The 20,761-nt window shown below is 39.6% G+C and overlaps 1 protein-coding gene and 1 long non-coding RNA gene across 2 annotated transcripts; both read right to left on the bottom strand.

The window, feature by feature from the left end:
• On the bottom strand, positions 480 to 1,360 carry LOC107648210. Its single transcript, XR_002348819.1, has 3 exons — positions 1,152 to 1,360; positions 633 to 717; positions 480 to 534 (listed from the first exon to the last, which is right to left on the bottom strand). It is a non-coding gene; the product is annotated as an uncharacterized LOC107648210 (long non-coding RNA).
• On the bottom strand, positions 7,823 to 20,152 carry LOC107646907 (bet1-like SNARE 1-1). The gene is made up of 6 exons (XM_021105529.1): positions 20,121 to 20,152; positions 19,871 to 20,024; positions 19,643 to 19,699; positions 19,499 to 19,558; positions 19,280 to 19,363; positions 7,823 to 7,993 (listed from the first exon to the last, which is right to left on the bottom strand). The coding sequence occupies exons 1-6, from the start codon at positions 20,150 to 20,152 to the stop codon at positions 7,823 to 7,825; spliced, it is 558 nt and encodes a 185-aa protein (XP_020961188.1).

The following is a 20,761-nucleotide window of genomic DNA, read 5'->3' as shown; positions in this document are numbered from 1 at the left end:
GTTCGAATTCCAAAACTAAAAATTGAAAAAAAAAATACAAAAACAATACAACTTAAGCTCAGTCTCATTACAATTAGCAGCAAGGTTTTCAACTTCAACCAGAATACTGCAAAACCATTCAATTTTTCTGCATAAATATAAGCTCAGTCTCATTAATTACGAGTAAATTTTCCAACACAAGCTCCTGAGCTAATGATCATTCACTTAAACAAAGAGAGAACAGAGATATAGTTCTTTGTTCATCTTTTAATGCATGCATATATACATTTATTTTCTACTTTGAAACCAATTCTGGAACAAGAAAGATGATCATTCCCATTCAATGAAGTGAATTTACTTGCCAAGCATACTAGAGAGAAATTTAACATAAAAAAAAAGGGATCAACCAGTACACTTCAAATAATAAATGTATTAAAAGCAGTTCGTAAACTAATGTGACTAAAAGGATATATATCAAGTTTGAAAAAAAGTGTTAAGACATACTTGGCAAAGTCCTTTGGCTTCTTGCTGAGACCAAAAGGATCATAACCATAGCTGCATCAACAAATATCAAAGAAAATTTAAGCAAAACAAGTCAAAGTTTCACAATGTTTGTGATTCAAAGGGGACTAGCTAGAGAAGAATCCACATACTCTCCAGGCACTTCTCCAGTCAAGTATGGTAGGATCTTGGATCAGTCCAAGAGACCCTCTGGCAAGAAGATCCTTTTGTCAGGACCTGTCACCAAATGAAAGCAATGATCAGAAACTAGTTTTCTACCTTGAATTGTACAACTAGAGTATATAAAAAAAACTTTGTTAGTTCATTACAAGAACTTAATTAGGACTAATTAGGAGATTATAGGCTATAGCAATAAGTTACCCTCCTCTTACTGCTAAGTCAAACTTTGTTAGTTCCTTCTCTTCCTTTCTCTGTTACCATATTTCAACAAATTACATTGTCAAAAGAACACAACCATGTCTATACTCTATAGACTTGTTAGCTACTTTGGTTCTCTTAGTTTATTTGCATATTCTATACTGAATTTTCGCTAAAAAGAATACTTATAATTTAATAAAAAGTAGTTCATGTAGAAGTTTTTCTAGTAAGTAGATTAGATATGGTAAAGAACAAAAGAAAGAAAGGATGTGAAGATAGGAGCAACCACTTACCATACCACTTGGTGAGTTCATCATTGGCAAGAGTGACAGCAGCATCATCTTTCTTTGAAGGAGGAGCTGGTGCTGCCTTCTTCTTACCATAGAGAGCCACAGTCTCTAAGGTGGCAGGGCTAGAAGCTGATGGTGCTGACCTTACTGCATCACTCAACTTGATGGGGTTTCCAAGCATCTCTGAAACTGGTCAAAACAATAGCATCGTCACAGACACGCTGAAAAACACACATACACATTCAAAAATTACATGAAAGTGCTTCATTGATTAGTTCAGATACGGTTTTCAATGCACTAAAATAAAAAATAAAAATCCAAGCTTATTAAAACTGAAAAAACAGATTAGAAAATTAAGTAGGAGAGGTGATTACTGAAAGCCATGTTGTAGGGTATAGATCTGAGTTAGGGTTTTGATGGTTGGAATCGGTGAGTTAGTGGAAGTCCAAGATAAATTAAGAACTGCAAATAATTACGTGCAAGGCAGTGAGGAACTTATTACATTGTGTTTAATGAAGATGGATTAGTGAACCTATATGGCAAGCAAAACAGAAGCAAATTAAGGCTGCTAATTTGTTCATTCTTTCACAAAGTACCAAGGTTTAATCATACACAAGCAAATTAATAATCTATTTGGACAGAACTGATCACAAAGATTAATGAGCTCCAGCTGAATTTAATCAAGCTTAATGACACACTGGATTTTCACCTTATAAAGAAGGAAAACCAGCAGTAATCTTAACACTGAGAAAGATAAGAGAGGGAAAAACAAACCTTGCCCTTCAGTATCACGACATTGAAATTGCTGCCGGTCCTCCTCACAAGAAAGCGGTAAAGCTGATCATGTTGCGCCAAATCAAAACCGTCCAAATCCATAATTTGATACAGAACAAATAAATCTCTAAAACAGTCAAAATTTGCACAATTAAAATTAGAACTAAATAAGGATAACAAATCAACAATAATCAGAACATGTTTCAATTAAAATCAGAATAAATAAAAAACAAACAAGGAGAACAAAGCAACAATAATCAGAACATATTTTAATTAAATTCAAAATAAATCAGACCCAAACTTGGAGAACAAATCAACATTATATGTAACTAAAATAAAAACATATCAAAACCAAACAAATAGAACAAATAATATTCAGAAGTTCAGAACAACAGATCAACCTTATAAATTATAATAACAAGTTCTGAACAAATCTAGCATTATAAATTATAATAACAAAGTTTAGACCTTAATCCTACTTTAGAAAAAAAAGTTTAGAAGCATTACCAGAACCAGTCCACCAACTCTTGCTCTGACAGAGATATCAACTCCCCTCTCACAATTTTATTGATCCCTTCCACCACAGCAACTGTTGAGAATGCCCAACAACTCCCTTCACAATAAAACCCAAAACATCAAATCAAATCCTTTTAGGGGAATTAATATTATAGAGCATCAAAATTAAACTTTAATTTAATGTGCTAACCACATTGGCCTTGATCCTTAAGGGGGGAGACAACGCCCTTCTCCCTCCAATCAACAGAAGCAGAACTATCTTTGGGGAGAAAGCTTCCAATTGTTTTCCCATACACTTCACAAGTAGAGAAGTGAATAAGCCTCTTGTTATTCTCAGAGCAGTACTTCACCTGAAACAGAAACAACACATCAAAAATCAAAATCACACATCCCATTCAGCTCCAACATGAATATTTGGCCTTTAATTATTTACAATTTGACCTAATCACATGAAGAACATGTACCACTGGGAGAGGCGAGCAGAACTGCAACAGAGAGAGGTGAGCAGAACCGCGACAGAGAGAGGCGAGTAGCACGACGACCAGAACGGCGAGAAGGACAACAAGAGGAATGGCGAGCTGGCTAACACAACGACGAACCAGTGAGATAGATGGTGACGTGATGGAGGTTAGGGTTTTCTGGGTGCGATGAAGGGTTGGGTTCCAGAAGGCTGGGTTCCAGAAGATGAAGATGAGGGTGGGTTTCAGTGATGAAGATGACGATGGACGCCGAAGGAAGCTGCTGGGTTCGAGAGTGAAGATGAAGTGACGGCGCAATAGGGTTTGAAAGGGAATTTTAGGGTTAAAAAGATTTTAGGGTTTGAAAGGGAATTCTTTGACTCTGTTCTAACTTTTATCAAAACCAAAGAAACCAAAAAATTCAAATGATAACATTTAAAGTTTTAATTCATACTTTGATATCAAATTTAGTTTAAATATGAATATTGAGTTTACGTTAAATACTTTTGATTCTAAATTATAATTTGTTATATTTTTTAAGAATTTTAAATAACTAATTATTAATACAATGTACAAATTGTGAAATTGATCAAATTATCTTAAACTAATTTTGTTAAGTATAATTTGGTAACATAAGAATTAGGTGTACTCTAACAAAGTTATGTGATTTAAAAATAAACAAATTATAAAATAAATACACATTTTGTAATGAAAAAAAAGATACTGGAAAAAGAAGAAAAAAATATTGAATGGTGAAAAAATAAAATCACAAATCATCTTAAAATTTAGGATTAAAAATAAGTTAAGTGTGAAAATTTGAAAATTATCATTTAGGGTAAAAATTTAAAAACTTAGGAAAAAAAAGTTAAGTGTGAAAAAAAATAAGTGGGAAATTAAATTTTAGTGGAGGAAACTCTATCGGCACGTTTTTTTACGGTACCAAAATAAACACACTATAGCCACGCTTATAAAGCTTGCCGATTTCCTTCAAGCGTGGCAAAAAAACAGGTGGCCAAAATTTTAATCAGTGGCCACCCACTGTAAAAACATGCCAATTTTGCTCTATCTCCACGGTTTTCAAGCGTGGCAGTAAAAAAGCGTGGCCAAATTTCAAGTGGGCACCCTCGTAAAAGCGTGCCGATTTCCCTCTATGGCCATGCTTTTCAAGCGTGGCAAAAAAAAGCGTGGCCATAGACCACTTTTCGGCACACTTTAAAAGCGTGGCAAGAAAAAAGTGTGCCGACAGGCCTTTTTTCTTGTAGTGTTAAAACGGAGACTACAAGACGCTAAGGGAGCTTGGGCTGAAGAGCTCCCACAAGTCCTATGGGCATACCGGACAACACCACATTTAACTACTGGAGAATCACCATTCTGACTTGCTTAAGGAATGGAGGCAATGATTCCCGTGGAGGTAGAAGAAGGATCTCCCAGAATGATCCTCTACAATGAAGATACCAACTCCCAAGCTCAAAGGGAAGAGCTCGACCTACTTCCTGAAGTCCAAGAAAGAGTTCAGATTAGAGAGGAATCTCTAAAGTGTCGAATGGCTCTAAGGTATAATCGGAAGGTAATCCAGTGAAGCTTCACCACCAATGATCTCATCTTAATCCGAAATGATATCGGAGCAGGTCGGTCAGGAGAAGGAAAGCTAGAAGCTAACTGGAAAGGACCATACCGAGTAGCAGAAGTACTGGGAAAAGGTTACTACAAGGTGTCCGACCTCGAAGGGCGAGAGCTACCAAGGTCATGGCATGCCTGTAACCTAAGAAGGTACTATAGCTAGAAAATAGTAAAGATCTTAGGTCAAGGTGCACTCTTTTTCCTGAAAAGGTTTTTTAATGAGGCGCCAGGCCGAGATCTAAAAAACTGCCCGACCTAGAAGGGTAAGTACTAGTATGTATACACTTTTATTTATTTTTTTTATCTTATTATCATTTAAAAGTTATCAATTCCCTAAAAAGTTTCCTACCAAGATGCATTAATCTAAGCTCATAAAACGCAAAATTCATCGCCCGATTACAAAGAGGTCGGCAAGGTGAAGTGATAGAAGCAAGTTAGTGCAAGAAGTTATAAAAAGTAACCTATAAAAAGCGACCTGACGAGGTCTGACTAAAAATGGATTACTAAAAATAACTTAAGAAGGCCCGACAGAGAAGTCAGACCAATGAAAGGATCACTGAAAAGGGACAAAAACACCTCGCAAAGGCCAAAGAAAGGTTAAAGAACCAAAGGCCAGAAGTGCTTCGTGGAAAGGTACAAGTCTTGCAAAAAAGACACTACTTAAAAGGCAAAAGCACAAGTCGGAACGGCACTAAAAATTCATCCAAACAAACTATAAAGAAAAGCTTCCTCATCAGGAACACTACCTAAAAAGTTGTTGGAATATGACTAAAAATCCCGAGTAACAAGGTCGTACGGGTCGACGTCAGCTAAAGAGGGGGCACAGGTACGATCTGAAGAAAAGGAAAAGCCAAAAAGGTTGAAAAACAACTTAAGGCTCAAAAGTGCTTAGCTAAGAGGGTGCAAACTCCACTCAAAGAAGACACGATCTGAAAACAGGACTACAAAAAGTCATCCAAAACTAAAAAGGTTCTATATAAAGAACACTGAAATGTTATCGGACATGTCGCTAAAAGCTCAGACACCAAGCCGCAAGGATAATTTTGCCCGACCTGATAAAGGGTTGACAAGTACCAACTCAAAGGAAGGCGTGATCCCAAGGGCAAGGGTGGAAAACCAACTCAAAGGAGGTTGGGTTGGGAAATACCTAATCTCTATAAAATTCACAAAGGGTTGCAAAAAGTAAACCTCCAGCAAAATGCGCCTATCAAAATAAAACATTAAAGACTCAAAGCCCACCTAAAAGGCAGCCCCAGAGTTTAAAGTGTTTATTTTTCAAAACAAAAGTTGCTGAGAAGCAACCAAATGTCAAAAGAGTCAACTACAAGAGACTTACAAAAACATAAACAAGTTCAAAGTCCATAAGTCGGACTATAACAGTACACAATCATAAGAAGTCATAGGGGATCCGAATTTGCCCCAGTGGCAACATCCTTGGCAGGGGGAGAAGGAGGCATGGTCGAGATCAGGGTAGCATTAACAACTCCATCCGGCCCGTTCAGAATCTGCACATCAGGCTCGGGCTCTGGAGGGTCGACCTCTGAAAGAACGGAAGAAGCTGAAGCTGCCGAAGCTTTGGCTGGTGGCACAAGAGGAGGACCCTCATTATCATCGTCAGGGGCGGGCACAATCTTGCCATCCTCCACCATATTATCCATGCTGAACAAGGAGAGATCGGCGTTCAGGAGCAATAACTCGGACCTAAGCCTTCAGGATCTCGAATATATCAGTCATACTATTCACCATGTGCCCCTAAAGCTTGGCATAATTGATGAACGAATTTTTGACGGTTTAAAATTCACAATTGAAGTCTCGTTGCAAGTATAGTTTCTAAACCAAACAATAATCCTTTCATACAAAAGATTGTTTGTCACTAAAATAAACCCCTAAAATTATAAACCGAAGTATTGGAACCTTGGGTCATTCTCCCTAGGAATTACAATAAGTGTCTTGTTATTAGTTATGAGGTGTGTTTTGGGGTTTTTGAGATAAGAGACATGAAATGTAAATGGCAACGAAAAATAAACTAATAGATAAAAAGGTCTTGGCAAGATTTGGTGGTCAAGGATCTCTATCACTATCACTCACCACAACATGAGAATTGGCAATGATCAATCCCACTAAGTCATCCTCTAACTAGTACTAAAGGAAAGTCAAGTGAGCTATATCAATCCAAGTCCATAAGTCCTAGTTCTCCACCAATTCAATTAGTGAGATCTAGAGTTAATGGCTCCCAATCATCAATTACTTGGACATTAGTAACTCAAGAGTTCCTAAGTTACCTTCCCAAGCCAAGAGCATAAAATTCTACTCTAAAATCCAACCAAGCATTTTATCAAAAACTTGGAAGGCATAAAAGGAAAGCATAGTAAAATTGCAAGGAAAGTAAATCTACACTACTCAATTGCAAGGAATTAAACAACAACAACAATTCAATTGAACAATAAAGGAACATGAATCATAAATTGCATTAAAGAGAAATAGAAGAAACAAAAGTGCATGAACATAAAAGTAGAGAATTACAAGAATTAAATGCTAAGCTAGAGAGAGAAGATGTAGAAGAAGAAGAAATTGCAAAGGAAAAGTAAATCAAAGCATGAAATTAACCTAGATCTAAGAAATTCTAATCTAGATCTAACCTAATCCTAATTCTAGAGAAAAGTGAGAGCTTCTCTCTCTAGAAACTAACCTTCCCTCCCAAAACTAAACTAGTGTCTAAGTGTTTCATCCCTCTTCATATCCTTGGGTTAAATAGCATCAGAAATGAGTTGAATTGGGCCCACAAGGCTTCTAAAATTGCTAGCCACGAGTTGCATTAAGTGAATCATGTGCAACCATCGGTGCGTATGCGTACAGTACATGTACGCATCTCTATACGCATGGCAACTATGGAAAATCTTATATCATTTCGAAGCCCCAGATGTTAGCTTTCCAACGCAACTAGAACCGCCTCATTTAGACCTCTGTAGCTCAAGTTATGATCAAATAAGTGCAAAGAGGTCGGCTTGATAGCTTTGCGATTCCTTCATTTCTTCATGAGTTCTCCATCTCTATATGCTTTTTCTTCATTCCCTCAATCCAATCTTTGCCTCCTAAACCTGGAATCACTTAACAAATATATCAAGGCATATAATGGAATCAAGGTGAATTAAATTTAGCTATTTTAAGACTTGAAAAGTATGTTTTCACTCTTAAGCACAATTAAAGGAGAATTACAAAACTATGCTATTTCATTGAATAAATGTAGGAAAGGATGATAAAATCCCTCTAAATTTAACACAAGATAAACCCTAAAAATAGGGTTTGTCAATAATCATCTTGGGCAGATTGAAGCCTCTCCTTAGTTTCTAGCAACTCGTCATAGGTCCGAGTATAGCTCTCCTTATACTTTTTTGCAGCCTCCTCAGCCAAGTTAGCAGTTGCCTCTGCCCTAGTAGCACGCTCCTTCTCTTTCTCCACATCTGTTCTGAGGGTTACCTAAAATAGTAGGTCGATCTCGGATGAGATCTTCTGTGCTGGTCGGAGCTGATGTGTCCGACTAGTGGGTGGCGGCCGGAGCGATCGCATTCGACTTGTTGGACTGGTGGTGATGCTGATCCTTTGTCACCGGAAGGTGGTGGTACCTGCAAGGGACTCCGATGCTTAAGTTAGCAAGGATATTAAGCAGATTTTTAGTAGAATCAGAATATGAGTTATACCTGGGTGCTCCAGTGTATTTATAATGGTGTGGAGTGACCTTCCTGGAGATAAGATAGTTATCTTATCTTATCTTATCTTTAAGTGAGGTCATCTTATCTTCTGGGGAACCGCCCTTATCTTTCTAGGTTTTAACTGCCTTTAGATTGGGCTATCCCCCTTCGTTTGGGCCTTCTTGGGCCTCTGTAGTGGTTGGGCCGAACTCTTTGAGAAGAGGTCGGGTAATTCAGACCTGACGAGGTCAGTCGACTTGTCGCCAAACATCCCGGGTCGGACAGCTTGACCCAGGGTATGAACAGTGCCCCTGCTCGAGCTCGGTCTTTCTTTTGAGGTCGAGTCTTTAGTTTTAGGACTTCGATCCTTTTATGGTGAAGCCGAACTCGAGCATTTTGTTGACTTCTTCTTTGTAGAGTTCTCCTTTGAATGCGGAACATTTTTGAATTTTCACTCTTTTGAAGAACGCGCGTCTTCTTGCTTTGGGAATGCGCGAGGGTTCAATAACCTCATTAATTCTTTTAATGAGCCGTTTCTTTGCCTCCTATATTCATTTTGAACTTTTCACAAAAAGTTGGTTTCTCCTCTCTGTTTCTTTGCTGTAACTTCCCCTTTTCTTTCTATCTTTCTGTTTTACCTGAGACTTATATTTTCACGTTTCTCTCTGCGACGCCGTTTGGTGATTGTTGGTGTTTTCTTTGCTTTGAAATGTGATTCCGGACTCTATCTTTCCATCTTCAATATCTTCGAAGCTTTTCTCCTTTTTCCAGGTTGGTTCTTCTTTCCGCTTCTTTACTTCCCTCGTCGTTTTGCATTCAGTTCTTGGTAAAGTTTTGATTTTTCTTGAATGTATGTTGAAAAGCTTGAACCTTTTTGCATCGTCGTGCTCGATTATTGTTGTGATACATGTTTTCTAGTATGCTCTTGGCGTTTTCGCTAATAGTTGATGCTTTTTAAGGTTTTGCATGTTCTTTTCCCGCTTCTGATTGTATCTTCATATTTGGAGTTTTGGGCTGATAAACTGTTTCATTTTTGAAAAGGGTTGTGCCTTTGATGAATTTGCCATATTGGTAGCTTTCTTTAATGATAGATTTTGTTCCGAGGGTTACCTGAAACTGGAGGTCGATCTCGGATGAGATCTTCTGTACTGGTCGGAGATGGTGTGTCCGGCTGGCTGGTGACGGCCGGAGCTGTTGTGTCCGACTTGTTGGACTTGCTGCACTGCTAATCCTTGGCCACCAGAGGGTGGGGGGTACCTGCAAGAGACTCCGATGCTTAAGTTAGCATGGGTATTAATCAGGTTTATTGTAGAATCAGAGTATGAGTTATACCTGGGTGCTCCAGTGTATTTATAATAGTGTGGGCTGACCTTTCTGATAAGATAAGTTAGTTATCTTATCTTATCTTATCTTATTTGGGGTGAAGTCAGCTTATCTTCAAGGGAACCGCCTTTATCTTTATAGGCTTGGATTGCCTTTGGATGTGGGTCGTGTTCCTCTATTTGGGCTCTTTGTTGGGCTTTCTTGTCGATTTGGCCGACCTCTTTGAGAAGAGGTCAGATAGCCTGACCTGAAGAGGTCGGTCGCTTTGTCGCCAATCATCCCAGGTTGGGTAGCGCGACCCAGGGTATGAACAGTGCCCCTGCTTGAGCTCGGTCTTTTGTCGAGGTCGAGTCTTTGACTTTGGTCCTTTGAAGCCGAACTCAAGCATTTTGTCGCTTTCTTCATAGAAGCTTTTGAATGTAGAACGTTTTTCCTCTAAATGCGTGCGCTTTTATATCGGCGCTTCGGGAACGTGCGAGGGTTTAATGTTTTCATTAATTTTAACATTAATTGCCCTGTTTCCCTTTGGCTCTTTATTTTGATTTTGGAAACCCAGAAACGGTTTCTCTCCTTCGCCCTTTTCGTAACTTCTTTTCTCCACTCTCTTCGCTCTCTGTTTTTTGTTTGCACTTTCTGCTTTCTTGTGTTGTGGCATTTGTTTGGCGATTTTCTGGGCAGCTTTTATTTCTGCGCCTCCATTTTTCTTCCTCGAAGCTTCTTTCGTCTCCAGGTTAGTCCCATTTCGTGCTTTCTCTTTGTTTTTGTTGATGAGGTTTTGATTTTGATTTTCCTTTAGAGAATGTTTAGATCTTTCTATTTCCATCGTGCCTTATTGTTGTTAAAATGTGCGTTCTGGGGGTTTTTCCACCTTCTGCATGATCCTTTTTGTTTTTGCTTGATGCTTTTAAGGCTTTGCATGTTCCTTGTTGTTTCTGTTCTGGTACCACTATTCGCATCTGTTCCTTGCTTTATTTGACGGTTGCTTTTGTCTGATTCTGAAAAAGGTTGTATCTTTAATGGTTTGTGTTTGGCGTGCTTGATGTTTGGGGATGGTTTTTGCTGGCTTAGACTGAAAGGCAATGTTTTTGAAGACTTTTGTGTTTTAATCTGATGGAAAATGCTTACTGTTTGAAGCCTTCTTTTCTTGTTTTGAGAGGTGCTGGGGTGCGAGAAGTAGATTTTTACTAGGAACCTTGCTTTATTATTGCCTCTAAAGGATGCCCCAGGACTTTGGTTTGAGTCTTGGGGTTTTCCTTTTCTGTGTGTTCGCCTGTATCGTATTGAGTTGTTTTCTCCCTTGTCCGAGATATTTTTAGTAATCCCATCTTCTTTTCTTACTTGTAGGATTAGTTGGCCTCATGTCTTCTCGCAATAACATTGTAGATATGTCTTCTAGAGTTCCCGAGGGGATGTCCGATTGGCTGGACTCCCTTGTTTTGTTGTGTGTTTCCGTTGTGGATGCTGAATTTTGCACAGAGCTGAGGAAGTGCCATAGGATTTGTGGTAACAGTGCCCGTGAGGGGGATTATGAGCTTGTTGCCCCTGATTCTGATGAGAGAGTTTGTTTTCCGACTTCCATCGAGGGGGAGCGTCCCTTCTTCTATGCTTATGAATACTTCTTCAGCCAATTAAACGTTTCTTTTCCTTTTACTGCTTTTGAAACTGACCTATTGTGGTCATGTAACATTGCTCCATCCCAGCTTCACCCGAATTCCTGGGGTTTTATCAAAATATTTCAACTGCTTTGCCAAGAGTTAGGCATAACACCTTCTGAAACTCTTTTTCTTTATCTTTTCGTCTCGGCCAAGCCCGGAGGTTCCTCCAAAAAGAAAGCTTCCTGGGTCTCTTTCAGATCGGCCCAGGGGCATAAAGTTTTTTCCATGTATGATGAGTCGTTTAAAGATTTTAAGAACTATTTCTTCCGAGTTCGTGCTGTTGAGGGGGTCTGCCCCTTTTTTCTTGATGAAAATGATGAGCCCGCTTTTCCTCTAGAGTGGCAAAAGAATGTGAGAGTGCCACGTTATACATGGGAGATGCTTAATGAGGTTGAGCGGGCCTTTGTAGTTGTTCTTGAAGATTTGTGGGGGAAACCTCCCCATCTGGATACGAAGAGATTCTTGAGTGATCTATCTTTGGTTCGAACTGCTTTGGGTACTGTTTGACTTGTTTTTATACTTGCTTCTGAGCTTTTCTTCTCCTATGTTGTAACTTGTCTTTTGTGGTTGATTCTGTATTTTCAGAGATGTCGAAAAATAATGATTCTATAAAGGCCTACAAGAAGGCAAAGAAGGCAACTGCTACTCTAAACATCTCGGCCAAGGCGATCGGAGAGGGGTCTTCTCAGGTTCCAGAGATGCCTCCTGTGCCGAGTTCTCCCGGACCGAGGAAAGCAATTCCTATTCCTCGGGTTCGTTTGGTCGATCCTCCACAATCTTCTGCTGCAGCTTCTGGTGCCCTTCCTAGTAAGAAGCAAAAAATAATTGAGCCTTTCAACCTTGATGCTCCTAACTTTGATGCGGTCGAGTTTGTAGATCAACAAATCGGCCCTTATGGTGTCCTCCCTATGGACGACGTGTTTCTTCTTCATCATTTTGATTATATAACTCGGAGTAGTATCAAGATGGCACATATGGGAGCGGCCCTATATCGAACTGCTCAAAGTCTTCCTCTCCATGCCACTAAAGCTTTTATGGAGGAGGCCAAATAGGAGTTTGATCGGATGAAAGGCTTGAAGGAGGAGCTTGAAGTGAAGGTGGCCAGGTTGGAAAAAGATTTGGAGAATGAGAAGGCGAGTTCCATCTCTCTGGCGGCTTCTGTGAGGCTGGCCGAGGACACGGCTATGAGACATAAGGATAGTTATGTGATATCTTACCGGGAGGTGTTGCGCCTGAGGGAGGAGTTGGAGAATGCCCGAGCTAATTACTCCGAACTCCAAGGTCATCTTGTTGGTAGTATAACTGCTGCCTATGAGAACCTGAAGGAATAAGTTCGGGTTATTGCTCCCGAGGCCGACCTGACCCTCTTTAGCCTAGATAACGTTGTCAGGGATGGCAAGATTGTCCCTGATGACGACGATGATGATGATGTTGAACCTCCCCCTGTGTCCTCTGCCAAGGTGTCAACTCCTGCTGTTCCTGCCGAGGTCGGCCCTCCCGCTTCTGATCCTGACTGTCAGATCTTAAACCGGGATGATGGTACTATAGATGTTGTTCCTCTCCAGACTCGCCCTCCGTCTCCTCGGACTGATGCTGCTAAAAAGTCTTCTGACCCTTAGCCCATTTATTCTGGATATTTACGTAGTTGGCCCGGCTTGTGGGCTTTTTAAACTCTTTATGTTTTGTTAACTGCTAGTACTTTCTCGTTGCTTGCCTAGCAACTTTTTGTTTTGACAAACAAAAGTAACATTCCAGCTTTTGAGGTAGATTTTGGTGGCCTCTGAAGCTTTATAACTTTGTAGATTATATCATGCTTTTGCACTTAACTTGGTATCTTTTTGTTTTCTGAGGATGTTGGAACCCTGCCGCTCGTCCTCTTCGGATTTGCTTTATTGTTCGTAACTTGGATCTTTTGAGGTTATGGCTATGTGGGTCCGACTTGTTTTTTGATTTTCTCGCTCTTGCTTATATTTCTGATGATTTATAACCGATTTCTTCAAGTTGGTCCTCCAAGTTGTTTTGGTAGTCCTTTGTCCTGTCTTTCTCAGGGGTTACCTTTGTAACTTGCTTTGTAGTAGGGCGACTTCTTTACGTCGTCCTTTTCTAAGTTATTTTTGTAATCCTCTTTCTTGGATCTTTGTCAGATCTCTTTCAGGGATTGCTTTTATAACTTTTTAGTAGTAGGAGTCCGACTTCGTTATGTCGGTCTCCTTTAAGTTATTTTTGTAATCCTCTTTCTTGGATCTTTGTCAGATCTCTTTCAGGGATTACTTTTATAACTTCTTAGTAGTAGGAGTCCGACTTCGTTATGTCGGTCTCCTTTAAGTTATTTTTGTAGTCCTCTTTTTTGGACCTTTGTCAGGTCTCTTTCAGGGATTACTTTTATAACTTCTTAGTAGCAGGAGTCCAACTTCGTTATGTCGGTCTCCTTTAAGTTATTTATGTAGTCCTCTTTTTTGGACCTTTGTCAGGTCTCTTTCAGGGACTACTTGCATAACTTTTTCATTTTGGGTTGACTTTGTTATGTCGGGCCCTTTTAAGTTAAAGTAATCCTCTTTAATAGGGTTGGCCAGACCTCTTTCCAGGGTTTACTTATAACTTGGGTTGACCTGGTCCAACTTCTTAACGTCGGCCAGTCTTTAAGTTATTATTTTAGCAATCCGTAAGACCTCGTCAAGTTCTTTTTTAGATCACTTTCGATAACTTCTTACATTATTCTATGTTCATCTTTGCCGATTTGTAGAAAGTGGTTGTCATCTCTAGATCGTCTTTTGGGTGAATCGCGTTTTCGCCTTTATCGGACGATTATCTTTATCGTGATCGTGCAGTGAAATTGTTTTTCACTTTCTGCCGATCTGTTGCTTTATAATCGGACGATGAATGCTTCAGATTAATGCGTCTTGAAATCTTGTAGAATATCTAAAATATATATTTTATTCAAAGAAAAGTGCAAATATATACATGTGGGAATTTTTCATCCCTTTATGTCGAATAGTGTTTGAGTCTCAACTTGGTGCCTCATTAAAAAACCTTTTCAGGAAAAAGAGTGCATCCAATAGTGAGATCTTTTACTTTTCTAGCTGTAGTACCTTCTTAGGTTGCAGGCGTGTCATGATCTGGGAAGCTCTCGTCCATCGAGTTCGGACAGTCTGTAGTAGCCCTTCCCAAGTACTTTTACAACTCGGTAGGGTCCTTTCCAGTTTCTGCCAACTTTCCTTCTCCTGGTCGAGTTGTTCCAATATCATTTCGGATTAGGACGAGATTGTTCTCCGTGAAACTTCTTGGCACTACCTTTTGATTATATCTGGAAGCCATTTGACGTTTTAGTGCTTCTTCCATGATCCGAGCTCTTTCCTGGATTTCAGGTAGTAGGTCGAGTTCTTCCTTCTGAAGTTGAGAGTTGGCCTCTTCATTGTAGTGGACTACTCTGGGTGACCCTTCCTCGATCTCTACTGGGATCATTGCCTCCACTCCATATGCTAGTCAAAAGGGTGATTCATTTGTCGTGGAGTGTGGCGTTGTTCGATATGCCCATAGGACTTGCGGAAGTTCTTCGGCCCAAGCTCCCTTTGCATCTTGTAGTCTCCGTTTTAACCCAGCCAATATGGCTTTGTTGGCAGCTTCGGCCTGTCCATTGGCTTGAGGTGTTCGACGGAGGTGAACTGGTGCTTTATATTCAAGTCTGCTACTAGTCTCTTGAAGCCTGCGTCTTTGAATTGAGTGCCATTGTCTGTGGTGATGGAGTATGGAACCCAAACCTCGTGACAATGTTCCTGTATAGGAATTTCTGGCTTCTTTGAGCGGTGGCGTTGGCTAGGGGCTCTGCCTCAATCCATTTTGTAAAATAGTCTACTCCGACTATGAGGAATTTTACTTGTCCTGATCCCTGGAGAAAGGGTCCGAGAAAATCAAGTCCCCATTTTGCAAATGGCCAGGGCGAGGTTACACTGATGAGCTCTTCTGGCAGGGTGATGTGGAAGTTGGCATGTTTCTGACATGGTGGACATGTCTTTACAAATTCTATAGATTCTTTCTGTAGGAGTGGCCAATAAAATCCCGCTCGGCATACTTTTTTGGCGAGAGCTCGTGCTCCGAGATGGTTGCCGCACACGCCGCCGTGTACTTCTTCTAGCACTTCCTTTGTGTTGTTGGTCGGTACACATTTTAGTAGTGGTATTGAGATCCCTCTTTTGTACAGGATGTTGTTTATAATAGTGTAGTACTGTGCCTCCCTTTTTAATCTTTTCGCCTCTTTTTCCTCCGTGGGGAGCGTCTCTGCTTTGAGGTAGTTAATTATGGGGGTCATCCATCCTTGGTCCTGACTTGTTATGGCTAGGATTTTCTCTTCCGAAATTGATGGGTTCTGTAGCATTTCCTGGATGAGGCTTTTATTGTTGCCCCCTGGTTTGGTGCTGGCTAGTTTTGAGAGTGCGTCAGCTTGGGCGTTTTGTTCGCGGGGTATGTGGCAGATCTTATATTCCCCGAGTTGTCTGAGTTGTTCCTTCGTTTTATTCAAATACTTTTTCATGGTGGGATCTTTGGCTTGATAGCTCCCTATTATCTGCAAGGTGACTACTTGTGAATCGCTATAAATGTTGAGTTTTTGAGCTCCAACCTCTGTAGCCAGCTTCAAACCGGCTAATAATGCTTCATATTCCGCCTGGTTGTTTGAGGCCGGGAACCCGAACTTGAGGGAGATCTCAACTTGGGTTCCTTGGTTGCTTTCTATTATCACACCTGCGCCGCTTCCAGTCTTATTTGAAGAACCGTCCACGTAGAGATTCCATTCTGTGGGGGTTTCTAAGGCGTCTGTGAATTCTGCGATAAAATCGGCCAGATGCTGTGATTTAATGGCCGTCCGGGCTTCATATTGGAGGTCGAATTCTGATAACTCAATTGCCCATTGTAAAATTCTGCTTGCTAAATCCGTTTTTTGCAGTATTCTTTTTATGGGCTGGTTGGTTCGAACCTTAATGCTGTGAACCTGGAAGTATGGGCAAAGTCGTCGAGATGTTAGGATGAGAGCATAGGCAAACTTTTCTATCTTCTGGTAGTTCAGCTCGGATCCCTGTAGCGCTTTGCTAATGAAGTAGACGGGTTGTTGTCCACTTTCGTCTTCTCTGACTAGTGCTGAGGCTATTGCCCGGCTTCCTACTGCGAGATATAATATGAGCGGTTCTCCTTCTCGTGGTCGGGATAAGATAGGCGGTCGTCCTAAGAACTCTTTGAAGTCTTGGAAGGCTTATTCACATTCTGTCGTCCATTCGAACTACTTTCCCTTTCTTAACATAGCATAGAAGGGGAGAGATCTTATCGCTGCCCCTGCTAAGAATCTGGATAGGGCGGCCAATCTCCCGTTGAGTTGCTGCACTTCTTTGACACAGGTGGGGCTCTTCATGTTGAGTATAGCTTGGCATTTATCTGGGTTTGCTTCAATTCCTCTTTGTGTGAGCATGAAACCTAGGAATTTGCCTGCTTCTACCGCAAAGGTGCATTTTACAGGATTGAGTCGCATGTCGTGCCTCCTTATAGTGTCGAACACTTGAGTCAGGTCGGACAGTAATGTGTCTTCGCTTTGTGTCTTTATCAACATGTCGTCCACATAGACTTCCATGACTTTTCCAATGTGGTCTGAGAAGACTTTGTTCATCAGCCTTTGATAAGTAGCACCTGCGTTCTTGAGGCCGAAGGGCATCACGATATAGTAGTAATTTGCTTTCGGTGTTATAAATGAGGTCTTTTCTTGATCTGGTGGATACATGGGGATTTGGTTGTATCCCGAGTATGCGTCCATAAACGAGAGGTATCTATATCCGGAGGAAGCATTTACCAGAGCGTCGATACTTGGGAGTGGGTAAGGATCTTTTGGGCAGGCTTTGTTGAGATCAGTGTAATCAGTACACATTCGCCACTTCCTATTTGATTTTTTCACCAAGACGACGTTGGCTAACCATAGTGGATACTTGACTTCTCTTATGAATCCTGCCTCCAGTAGTGCCTATACCTGCTCTTTCACAGCTTGGGATCGCTTTGGCCCAAGTTTTCTTCGTCTCTGCTGCACCGGCCGAGATCCTGGATAGACCACCAACTTGTGGCACATTAGCTTGGGATCTATACCTGGCATGTCTGCGGCTTTCCATGCGAATAGATCGACATTATCGCGTAAGAATTGTATCAATAATTCTTTTGAGTCTCCTCTTAGGATTATTCCGATATTAGTTGTTTTGTCCGAGGTGTCTCCGATCTGAACCTTCTCTATTTCGCCTTCTGGCTACGGACGGAGTTCCTCTCATCGCTGCACTCCGCCAAGCTCAATTGTATGAAACTCTTCTCACTACAAGAAAATATGTCTATTGCCACGTTTTTAAAGCGTGGCGAAAAGCTGAAAAAAGCGTGGCGATAGCTTTTCGCCACGCTTTTTGAGCTATCGCCACGCTTTTGAAAGGGTGGCCTCTTCAAGGGTGGCGGTTGCTCTGTCGCCACGCTTTTTCAAACCTATCACCACGTTTTTTTTTTGCCACGTTTTTTATAGATTGTCACGTTTAAAAACGTGGCCATAGGTGGGAGATATGGCCACGCTTTTAAAGCGTGGCCGTATGTGAAAGATGTGGTCACGCTTTTAAAGCGTGGCAATAGAGGGAGATACGGCCACGCTTTTGAAGCGTGGCAATAAATGGAGATACGGCCACGCTTTTAAAGCGTGGCAATAACAAGAGATACGGCCGTTAAATCACAAAGCTCACTATCATTGCTGTCATGTTGAGAAAGAAATTCTACTGAAGTTCACATATCAAATACCCAACACATTCAGAATTGTATCAAAGTTAATATTAATTATTAAGAGCTAAATCCAAAATAAACTGTCTTACACCAGTAATCAAATCATTCCATTTGTAGTATCTTTCTATGATCTACTGTACCATAACCAAAATAATCATTCTAAAGACATCAATTATGCCTGCTTTATCTCTCAATTTATTCTAAATTACATTTACTCACAGCTTTTATATTTTGTTTTACCCTCCTTATTAATGCTCTGTTGATAATAATGCTTTTCTGCTGCTCATGCATCCTGGAAATTCATTTTCCAATGTTACACTACCTTTAAAAACCTATACTTTTCTGTAAGGTAAATGTTTAGGGTCTAGGGTAGGAAGAAGAAGAAGGGAATGAGAGGAAGGGAAAGGGAAAAAGAGTTTGAGTCTCAATAGAATTCGATGACAAATGTAATAATGAGTTGAATTACTCAGTTCCATTCAATTCTACTAATAGGCCTGATTCTTTTTCGGTTGATATAACTGAATGTGGGATCATTTTCTAACTGACTTAAACAGTTAAACTAAATCTTGCATGTGGGAAGTGAGCTGCATCATTCAGTGCCCCCAAACCAAGTTGGGATTCTGCTAGTGACGTAGAGTGACATTATATTTTGACATCTCAAGAACAGCAAATGTTAGTTGGAACAGTAGCATACCATTTTGTCTTAAATTCTATGCAGTTTTACATGCCACATGTTATAGAAAAAGTTGTTCCCTAATATGAATTAGCAAATAGTAATAATAATAAAATAAAAACACTCCAAATGAAAATTATGTGACATAAGAAAAGTGAATACACATCATCTCCTGTCTAGAACTTAAAGACCAACTACAAAGAAATGTTAAATGAAGAAAACGGAATCTACCAGAAAATCCATCTACATTTTCTAGTATCCCATAAAACAAGCAGGATAAAAAGGAAGTTATGAATTACGAATGGTAGCTTTTCTGAAAAGGAATTGGGAACCGATCTTCAAGAAAATAATAGTGTATACAAGTGCTGGAAAGCAGAAAAAAGAAATTTTATTGGACAAAATTTACACAAGATAACAGAATAATAAAATTTAGGAAGCTTATCACCTATTCCATTGTACAATTCTGGGATCGAAACCTGAGTGATCAAAATAAAATAAGAACAGAGAGCACTTAACCAAAATTGACATGAGAACACCAAACAACAAATTAAAATCAAATAAATAAAAAACTGCAACCACAAAAGTTAGAGAACAAATTCAAAATCAACAAAAATCAAGAATCAAGAACAGAACAGAAACTGACAGTGAAAAAGTATGTTATAAGGAAAAGCACAACAAAGGATGCTATAAGTGAAAACGTTCTTCGGCTGGATTTTTTCTCAAAGACCTGAAAGAAGGTACAACATAATTAAAAGACTGGTTAAAAAAAGTAGAGAAGAAAACAAATACAAAGAAAAATCAGAACCAGATGAAAACTCTACTGCAAAAGCCATATGGTTTTACAATTCCACAATCCACATACCATTTTGAATTTGTCCACAGTTCCTGAAAGAACTCCTCTTGAAGAATCCATGTCATTCCCCTAAACAAATACCAACATTTTATCAAAGAAGAACAAAAAAGTAGCAGTGCAAATGGTAAATATTTTTTATAGTTATATGCAAACCATGCGGTCCAGCATCCGGTTATGACTATCCACCTCCTCATGTATATCACTTGAGATCTGTTACAATCACATCAACAACACGTTAACACATCAAAATAATGAGAAGGTTACCAACAGCTGAAAAGAAATAAATGAGAAAATGATCATAATTCACAGCGTTCTTCAAGTATAATATACAGGAAGAACAAACTTAGGTCTAGATTATTTTACAAGAAAAATTAAACTTACTCTTTTCAACAAACTGACTCTATCTTGCAATCCACCCATTACTCGCTCGTTATCTTGTTCATCAATTTCATTATAGGAGGAGTAAAGTGATGATGCTCGGATGCCTCCCTCCTCAATGCCGTCAAACAGAGCAACTCTGCTGTTCCGGGCGTCTCTGAAACAGGGAAAAGGTTTATAACAAAATAGAGGCAAAAGTTAGATAATAAACAAAAGCAAGGTGATTTCCTTTGCATAAACCATACATTGAAACAGTTTTACAGTCTTTCCATCAGACATCTCCATGATTTCATAAAATGTTCAAGATAAGCAAATTATCTATGAGGAACAAAAAATTTGTTTCAGTATTTCTACCGTCACCTGTGAATGCTTGCGTATTTCAAAATAACAAACTTGTAAGTTAAAATAACCCTTCACAAGTTATCAAAATCCCAAAAGAAAATATTAATTATTTTTGACCAATTATATCTTTAAACTAATTATGCTGAACAATAGAGTGGAAAACATAAATAAGTGGTAATTCAGTATAACTAAATAAGGATAGTTTCATAAAATTAGCTTACTAGATACTAGTATCAAGATTATTCATAAAACCAACCCGAAATATGGTTAAAGCATTTCATCAAACATGTTGAGTGCGGTAAACTTGAAACGAAATAAGAGAATTCAAAGCTTAGTATCAATGTGATAGAGAAGAGAACATAACATTGTATACTTTAATTCAGTCTATGAAAAAGATCCAAACCACTACCAAATCAAATAGTTACTTATTGTAATAGAAATAAGAAGTTTCAGAGTTTCAAGCAGAGTATTGGTGTTGTGTGAGTGTATTGTCTGGTGGTGGATTTAGGGAACTCACGGCGGCGACAAAAGAGAGCAGTTTGATAGCTAGGT

The sequence above is a fragment of the Arachis ipaensis genome, chromosome B06, assembly GCF_000816755.2.
Source record: "Arachis ipaensis cultivar K30076 chromosome B06, Araip1.1, whole genome shotgun sequence".
Classification (NCBI taxonomy): Eukaryota; Viridiplantae; Streptophyta; class Magnoliopsida; order Fabales; family Fabaceae; genus Arachis; species Arachis ipaensis.
This window is presented reverse-complemented; position numbering and strand designations above follow the sequence as displayed.

What these genes read in the sequence shown, in the direction of transcription:
- LOC107646907 (XM_021105529.1), bottom strand. Translation starts at nt 20,152, where the DNA reads ATGGAGATGTCTGATGGAAAGACTGTAAAACT. An exon ending in ACCGGATGCTGGACCGCATG is followed by an intron (nt 19,559 to 19,642) that starts GTTTGCATATAA and finishes GTATTTGTTTAG; the next exon opens with GGGAATGACATGGATTCTTC. An exon ending in TTATAACATACTTTTTCACT is followed by an intron (nt 7,994 to 19,279) that starts GTCAGTTTCTGT and finishes CTACTATTTTAG; the next exon opens with GTAACCCTCAGAACAGATGT.